This window comes from Triticum urartu, chromosome 7A (assembly GCF_056163025.1).
Source record: "Triticum urartu cultivar PI428250 chromosome 7A, HENAU_Tu73, whole genome shotgun sequence".
NCBI lineage: Eukaryota > Viridiplantae > Streptophyta > Magnoliopsida > Poales > Poaceae > Triticum > Triticum urartu.
Window position 1 is genome coordinate 525992345 of NC_141879.1, and position 8997 is coordinate 526001341.

Consider the following 8997-nt stretch of genomic DNA (forward strand, 5'->3'; position numbering starts at 1 on the left):
AGGATTCGAAACAATATCATAACCTGCATCATGCAATAAATTTTCAAGCCATACATCTGTCCTGTTGTATTTCTTAAGAAAGGATTTGGTCAAACATTTTTCTTAGTTAGACTTCAGACAAGTTATATATGCAGAGTAAAAGGATAATCCCTTCGTACCAGTGCATTGCCTGATATATTAACTCAAGTACTAGGCACGAACAAAAGGGCTCAGTTCTGTGCTCATCCTGGTGTAGTAGTAGTAGTAGTAGTAGTAGTACTAGGCAATGCAGTTGACGGGTGACCTTGACGAGCGGCGACCGAGGGAATTGAACCGTGCTCGGCACGGTAGGTAACGTTGTCTAGTTACTAAAGCATCCCTCCGTTGTTCATCGGTAGTCATTATGGACCGGGGACATGAGGGGAATTTCCTAGGGCTGGAATTCTGGCCGCCAGATATTTCGACTTGAAACGCTGAGGCTCGACTGGTTGGGGTAATGGGGTTGCCTAATGTGCATACCACGCACGCCACCGAAGGACACGAGCCCACTTTTTTTAGGATCAACACGAGCCAAGGTCTGGCTGGTACGCCGTTGGGTTCTACCATTCGAGAATACGAAAGGAACCTTTTAAATTGCCGAACGAATCTATGTGTATTACAATACCCGTATTTTCCTTGCAAATACTAATCTCACCGTGGTAATTGATTTATGACGAGTTGTTGAATTAGAGTGAGTTTGTGATATAGTGATCTCAACGTGGATTTCACATTTCATGGTATCCCTACACTACTAGGAAAACAGTTTTTAATGACGACAAATGTGGTCGTGAAAGATTGAATTGTGGTTGTTAAAGGTCATTAACGACCACAATCTGCTAGTCGTTGTAGGCTCCCTCGTTAAAAGTATAACGACCACATACCTTTTGTGGTCGTTATTCTTCTAACGACGGAATGGTATGTGGTCGTCAATCCCAAGGTAATAACGACCATAATTGTAGTATTAACAACCACTTTTGTCATCGTTAATAATGCTATTACTAACCACGCTCTCTTCACAATTTGATATTCTTCAGAACAACCTACATATAGTATAACTTTCCATTCAACAATCACTTTATGTAGCATCCAACATTTGAATATTAACATCCACATTAATATAGAAACAAAAGAACCTGAATTGAAAAGATCATAGCCACTTTTATTAATAGACATACCAATATTCCGACATACAATTCTGGAATTAAAATATCATTTAAGAAATGGAGTCAAAATCATTCCTTATATAACCAATGTACTTGATAATATCTATTTGGAAAATGAGACAACTAGAAAAGAAAATATTATTAATCTTCACTTGAGGAACACCACCATTGTTTGAATGGATATCATTCTTCATCGGCTATCCCTCCTGTTGCTTCTATATATTATGGTGGACCATCAGTCCTACAAAATGTTGAGTAGTTTATGAAAGTCAGTCTTCTAAATAAATTGACACAAAGTATAATAGTATAATGAATGTATGAACTTTGTCATATCATTTCCCATGTCACCGTCATTGCTAGCATCAACTTGATCATTCATAGTTGCAATATGTTATGAGTGACTAGAAGACAATAAAGCGTAGAAACAATTATTGGTAAAATACATGATTCTTAGAAACGCACTTTTGGAATCATCTGCATCCCATTTTGTACTAAACAAGATTGGTGTATTTGTTGGCGCATCATTTCCATCTATGAAAAAAAGCAACCACATTATATCATCCCATAGAAGATACTTGAATAATATTTTTATGTTTGTGTAGTACCTTTTGTAGCTAACTTGTACCTCTTCTCGGGTTCCTCATATTGCTTATGAGGCCTGTGAGTAACCCTTTTCCTGCTGAAATCTGCTAATTTACTTGATTGCTCTGGCAAGGTCCACCTAGCAATACCTTGTATTAGTCCAGACTTGTTCGACTGTGAGTAGAAAGCATCTTTCCGGAGCTAATGCTGTCATGTTTCCATACCTGTGATGACTCATCGTGATAACCTATACAGATATAGTTAGAAGTGTGCACAAAGGCTATACAAAGTACAATTAAATTAACTAAGTGAATGTTGATGTACTGAAAATGAATAACTGAATGCTAAATCAAATAAAGTACGTACAGAAGTACTTGTGTCACTGTTTATTGATAAGGTAAAAACTAAAACATGAAGCAAATCGATTACTACAGATTAAGACTTGCATTAACTAGTGGCATCATGTTGTTAGTATGATGAGTCAGTCCTTCCTGTGAATTACAACAACCAAAAATTGTTGGCACCTATGTATATATGGCCAAAAAAGGGTGCGGCACTGTTAATGTATTCCTTCTAATGAGCCACTTGATCAGGTGCTGTTAGCTCATACCCTCGTAGAGCTCAGGTTATATGCTTCCCGTAATCTTGCATGTGACCCTGTTGCATGGAGAACCAAATTAATGTATTAAGGAAACAGAACAAGTATGCTTCCCGTAATCAGCTCAGGTTGTTCTGAATATTTTATTGCCACAATTTAGCAATATGACATCTCACAGTTAACATCTATTTATCGCTGCACATGATGAATCATTCAGATTGACAAAGCAGATAGCATTAGTAGTCATCAAAATGCAAGCATCTACAGTTTTTCAGACTGACTAAACACACAACAACACTGTAGCTTGCTGCTGCAACCTTTTGATATATTCCTTGATAGTCTCCCTAACATAGTAATAATAAAATTCATTAGCAGATGGACTTATGAAGTTGCAGATTACGCGGCTGCACTCAAGGTATTATCTTCTTAATAATCTCCTGTGACGGCTGTACGCTTACCTCTGAAAGAAAAAAGAAAAGAAAAAATAGACTCGCTAATATCTCAGATCTCAAGCTAACCTCACCTGCGCCACCATCGATTTGCCGCCCTCCCATGTGCGCCCGTCGATTCATGGTCTCGCCCGCGCCTCCATCGCCCCTCACCATCGGTGTCTCTGGTTCTTTGAACGGAAGATGCAGGTTGGCGGCTCAGAGGTAAGTAGAAATCTGCTAATTTTACTGGCCAGCGACGAAGGGGGTGAACACAAGAGCACCAAGATGTCGAACCTGGTCGATTCCATTGCAGTAAGCTGGATGGATCTAATTTCTTTGGTCCGTTGCGGCTGTTGGCCTGTTGCGGCTGCCTCGTCGACCCGAGCCGCAAGTGCAGGCTTGAAGGCGCCTTCCACGCCGCCAATACGGCGATGAATGCCATGTATCCTCGGCCACAAGACAGGCAACTTCCAGATGTGAGGTCGATGAAGAGGAAAATCAAAATAAACAGAACATTTGGGACAAACCTTCTATGAACTTAGGGAGAGGATCTTGTATGTTGCTATGATGTTCCTCTGCTAGGCTGCCTCCAAGGCGAGATCAGGGTCACACTCCATGCCTACGATCTATGGGATGGGGTTGCACTGCCTTGGTTCACATGGACATGAGTCCTGGATAAGGAATAAACCTAACTTGTAGATTGACATATATCCTTCTTTCCCGAGATAAAAGATATAATCGTTAATTACTCCAAAAATAAGGTTACTAATCAACAACGACCACTGGTATACGTTAAAAATAACAACGGGCAGATCGCTGGTCGTCGTGAAGGTTGAGCAGGCCAAAGTTGGACGTGTGGCTAGCCCATTGTACTGCTAACGACCAAGCATTATCTTTTGATGGTCGTTGATGGCCTAATTTTTAGTAGTGCTAGTAAGTTTTCCAATGCAAATTCAAATTTGAAAGATGAACAACATGGAGGTGAGAAAACTTTGTATGTATCAAGCATATGACCACACACAGAGAGAGAGAGACACGCACGAACACAACAACAATCCAATAAGTACAGTGCATCTATTTTTCCAAACCATGCATGTATGACACGAATTCAAAAATACTCCTTATATTCCTAAATATTAGTCTTTTAAAGAGTTCAACAAGTGACTACATACAGAGCAAAATGAGTGAATCTAGACTCTAAAATATGTCTATATACATCCGTATGTGCCAGTCCATTTGAAGCCTCTAAAAAGACTAATATTTGGGAATGAAGGGAGTAAAATGTAAGACATCCATGGTCCTCAGTTCAATATTTAAAATGAACATGAAACTGAAACATGAATATTAAGTCTATTACTAAAGTACATGCAAATGTTCTGTTTAGGCCGAGCTATGATTGTCGGGGGTCAACCCCTCGACCTTAGATAAAATTGTGGAGCTCTGTTTAGGGTTGTTTAGATTATATTTCCCCACCCTCCCAGCCACCGATTGGTTGTGCACCCCCACCCCTCCTCCCCGGGAGAATATCATGTGCCCCCATACCTTAGATGCTATATGCCGATACGAGTTGCTTGGAGCTTGTAGATCTGAGATATAGCAAGATTATATAGTTGGATTTGTATTTGAACATAGTTTCCAATTATATAATTTTTAAAACATGCATTAACATTTTGTTGGTTAAATTTGAGGGCAAAGTATGGCACGGAATATAAAGGAGACTATAGACTAGACAGAGGTGGTACCACACGGCCGCTCTCTACGCAGCGACGCAACTTTCGGCCGGCTTATAGGCAACCATTTGCTACGTGTTCAACTGCTCCATGCGCGTGGTTGCTTGCGGTTCAGGGGGCCGCGGGCGCTCTGGTCGCGTACCGCCGCGCGCGCTCTGCTCTTGTGTCCCTCCCGGTGCTCTGCCCTCGTCCCTCCACGCACGTTGTCAGTGTTTTGGGCGGGCGCACGATCACGCACGTTCGTGTGCAAGCGGTTGCGCCGAGCGCGGCGCGTTGATGAAGTTACCCGCTGCAAAAACTGCCATGCAGACGCGCCGAGAATCCATGTTGCCCGGCCTCCTTCTATTCCTGTGGCCATTTACCTTCATCTCTCGTCTCACACATCACAATAAGCACACCCACGAGGACACATACATAGAGGACATCCAGCGGTTCCAATGGCGCTCCCAGCGGCCGACGACGATAATGGCGGGCAATTCACCATGCATCACGTAGTGGACACCCATGTGAGGGGGAAGGCCCTCTTGGGGGTGTACACAAACGATCCGGTCTTGGTGGAGAGCTCCATCCAAAGTATGGAGCATTTCCTTACCGAGGACAAGTAACGAGTGGTCGGCTTCGACCTCGAGTACACCATTGGTCATGTCGGGCACGATCAGAAGGTTGCCGTCGCCCAATTGTGCGTGCGACATGACGTCCTCGTCTACCACTTCCACCTTGCCACAAGGCCTTGCGAGCGTTTCTCCAGGTTTATCAAGAGCTCCGACTATAGTTTCGCTACGGTGGACACCACCAACGATCTAAAAGCGCTCAAGGTTTCTGACTTGAAATGCTCGAATCTTGTCAACATCCAGCACCACTACAAGGTCTGGGGCACCGACAAAAGTAGACTGAACTCCCTGGTTAACCTCGCCTCGGCCATCATCGACCCCTACTACGCGAAGATGAAGCAAGAGAGCAATAAGGACAAGAACGCCTGGCACAGTGTGTGGCATAAGAGACTGGATGAACAACATGTCAAGTACACGGCCATGGACGCATACACAAGCTACGAGATGTACATGCGGATCGTTGACATGAGGATTTGTCTTCTTCCTGACCCAGATGAGGGATCGAGACACATAGGAGTGACGAGAGCGTCACAAGAAGTAGATGACTAGACGATCGTTTCTCCTACTTTAGAATGCATGCCATTGTTTATTGAGGTGTGTGCGAATGATCTGTATAGTCACTTATGTAATTGGATGTTTATTCCAGTTATATATACATGTTATTCTACTATAGACAGAGCAATTCACACGGCTTATTAGCAGCAATCATGTGTGTTATTATTGGTCTTCGCACACATTTCACATTACGGACCTGTTTGCCGCGTATCACACACATCTTGTTCAGTTGAACCATTTCCATTGTATTGCCTAATCACACACAGTTCATCCCAGTGAACCGTATGCTGTATATCGCACATGCCTTCATATGGCTGCCCGTTTCTTTTGTGCCTCCTCATCACAAACAGTTCATTGAGCTGAACCGTATGCCCTGCATAGGACACACAACTAAATTCTGAACCATGTTTGATGCATCTATCATCGCAAATGGATTGCACCTTTTTTGACGGGTTTTTTACACCACCGTTTGCGATTATGGCATCGCACACAGTTTCGCCGAAGGGTCTCTGATTCGATTATCGCGTTTGGACCATCCTATAGTAGTGCTTGATAAATCACCGTTGTGGTTTTGATGCGTAGGTAAGAATGGTTCTTGCTAGAAGCCCGTAGCAGCCACGTAAAACTTGCAACAACAAAGTAGAGGATGTCTAACTTGTTTTTGCAAGGCAAGTTGTGATGTGATATGGTCAAGACATGATGTGATATACGTTATTGTATGAGATGATCATGTTTTGTAAAAGTCACTAGCAACCGGAAGGAGACTTATGGTTGTCTCTTTATTGTATGAAATGCAAACGCCATGTATTTGATTTACTTTATCACTATGTGTTAGCGATAGTTGTATAAGCAATAGTTGGCGAGACGACAACGACACTACGCTGGAGATCAAAGTGTCAAGCCGGTGACGATGGAGATCATGACGGTGCTTTGGATATGGAGATAAAAGGAACAAGATGATGATGGCCATATAATGTCACATATATTGATTGCATGTGATGTTTATATTTTATGCATCTTATTTTTCTTAGTACGGCGGTAGCATTATAAGATGATCCCTCACTAAAATTTCAAGGTAGAAGTGTTCTCCCTGAGTATGCACCATTGCGACAGTTCGTCGTGCCAAGACACCATGTGATGATCGGGTGTGATAATCTCTACGTTCACATACAACGGGTGTAAGACAGTTTTGTGCATGCGGAATACTCGGGTTAAACTTGAGGAGCCTGGCATGTATAGACATGGCCTCGGAACACTGGAGACTGAAAGGTCGAACGTGAATCATATAGTAGATATGATCAACATAGAGATGTTCACCATTGAAAATTACTCCATCTCACATGATGATCGGACATGGTTTAGTTGATATGGATCGCGTGATCATTTAGATGACTCGAGGGATGTCTATCTAAGTGGGAGTTCTTAAGTAATATGATTAATTAAACTTAATTTATCCTGAACTTAGTCCGGACAACATTTGTATATCTGTATTGTAGATCAATAGCTCGCGATATAGCTCCTATATATATATTTTTTGATATGTTCCTTGAGAAAAGTTGAAAGATGATGATAGCAATTGAGGGAGTCCTGGATTAGGGGGGTCTCCGGACAGCCGGATTATATCCTTTGGCCGGACTGTTGGACTATGAAGATACACGATTGAAGACTTCGTCTCGTTTCCGGATGGGACTCTACTTGGCGTGGAAGGCAAGCTAGGCAATACGGATATGGATATCTCCTCCTTTGTAACCGACCTTGTGTAACCCTAACCCTCTCCGGTGTCTATATAAACCGGAGAGTTTTAGTCCATAGGACGAACAACAATCATACCATAGGCTAGCTTCTAGGGTTTAGCCTCTCTGATCTCGTGGTAGATCTACTCTTGTACTACCCATATCATCAATATTAATCAAGCAGGACGTAGGGTTTTACCTCCATCAAGAGGGCCCGAACCTGGGTAAAACATTGTGTCCCCTGCCTCTTGTTACCATCCGGCCTAGACACACAGTTCGGGACCCCCTACCCGAGATCCACCGGTTTTGACACCGACATTGGTGCTTTCATTGAGAGTTCCTCTGTAACGTTGCCTTTAGGCTTGATGGCTCCTACTATCATCGATGGCGATGCAGTCTAGGGTGAGACTTTTCTCCCCAGACAGATCTTCGTATTCGGAGGCTTTGCACTGCGGGCCAATTTGCTTGGCCATCTGGAGTGGCTTGAAAGTTACGCCCCTGGCCACCAGGTCAGGTTTTCAAGCTTAAACTACACGGCCGATATCCGTGGAGACTTGATCTTCGACAGATTCGAGCCTCTGCCTTGTACGTCACGCGGTCACGATGAGTACGGCTTAGCGCTACCATCGGATAGTGTTCAAGAGATCGCACAGGCAGCCGCCCCGACCCTCAATTCGGAGCCAGGTGCGCCTTCCGCGGACGGGTGGATGGACCCTGCCACTGAGGCCTTACCCTCAGCGGGGATCGAGCCAAACATCGACCTTACCTTGCACGAGAGTCGTGCTGTTAAACTGCCGGATCCTTCTCCGGCCACGGACTCCGAACCGCCTGCGCCCGTTCCTATCGAATCCGATTGGGCGCCGATCATGGAGTTTACCTCCGCGGATATTTTTCAGCACTTGCCCTTTGGCGACATACTGAACTCATTAAGGTCTCTCTCCTTGTCAGGAGGATCCTGGCCGAACTATGTCCGGCAGGACTGGGTTGCGGACGACGAAGAAATTCGAGGCCCACCCACCACCCACTTAGTAGCCACTGTCGATGACTTAACCGACATGCTCAACTTCGACTCCGAAGACATCGACGGTATGGACGACGATGCGGGAGGCGAAGAGGAACCACCGCCGATAGGGCACTGGACAGCCACCTCATCATACGATATATACATGGTGGATACACCCAAAGAAGGCAATGGCGACGAGATAGCGGAGGATGAACCCTCCAAGAAGCAACCCAAGCGCCGACGTCAGCGGCGCCGCTCTAAGTCCCGCCAAAGCAAAAGTGGTGATACCGGCACAGGAGATAATAATACTCCGGATAGTGCCGACGACAACAACAATCCCCTCCAGCAAGATTTAGAGCAGGAGAATGGAGGAGCCACCCCTCCTAAGAGAGCGGGAGATGGAGAAGAGGAGGATGATAATTACATGCCCCCTCCAAAGACGAGGCAAGCCTCGGCGACGACGAATTCGTTGTGCCAGAGGATCCCGTCGAACAAGAGTGCTTCAAACGCCGGCTTATAGCCACGGCAAATAGCCTTAAGAAAAAGCAGCAGCAGCTTCAAGCTAATCAGGAT

At 44.4% G+C, this 8997-nt stretch overlaps 1 protein-coding gene across 3 annotated transcripts; it reads right to left on the bottom strand.

Moving 5' to 3' along the window:
• Positions 1–1152: 1152 nt before the first annotated feature.
• On the bottom strand, positions 1153–3624 carry LOC125521984 (uncharacterized). 3 transcript variants are annotated; one of them, XM_048687048.2, is made up of 7 exons: positions 3087–3620; positions 2885–2980; positions 2374–2420; positions 1988–2010; positions 1787–1902; positions 1644–1712; positions 1153–1422 (listed from the first exon to the last, which is right to left on the bottom strand). In XM_048687048.2, the coding sequence occupies exons 1-7, from the start codon at positions 3232–3234 to the stop codon at positions 1397–1399; spliced, it is 525 nt and encodes a 174-aa protein (XP_048543005.2). In that variant the 5' UTR covers positions 3235–3620; the 3' UTR covers positions 1153–1396. The 3 variants fall into 3 exon arrangements, with proteins under 3 accessions (XP_048543005.2, XP_048543007.2, XP_048543006.2); XM_048687050.2 differs by lacking the exon at positions 1644–1712 and having other exon boundaries at positions 3087–3624; XM_048687049.2 differs by lacking the exon at positions 2374–2420 and having other exon boundaries at positions 2880–2980; positions 3087–3622.
• Positions 3625–8997: the final 5373 nt, after the last annotated feature.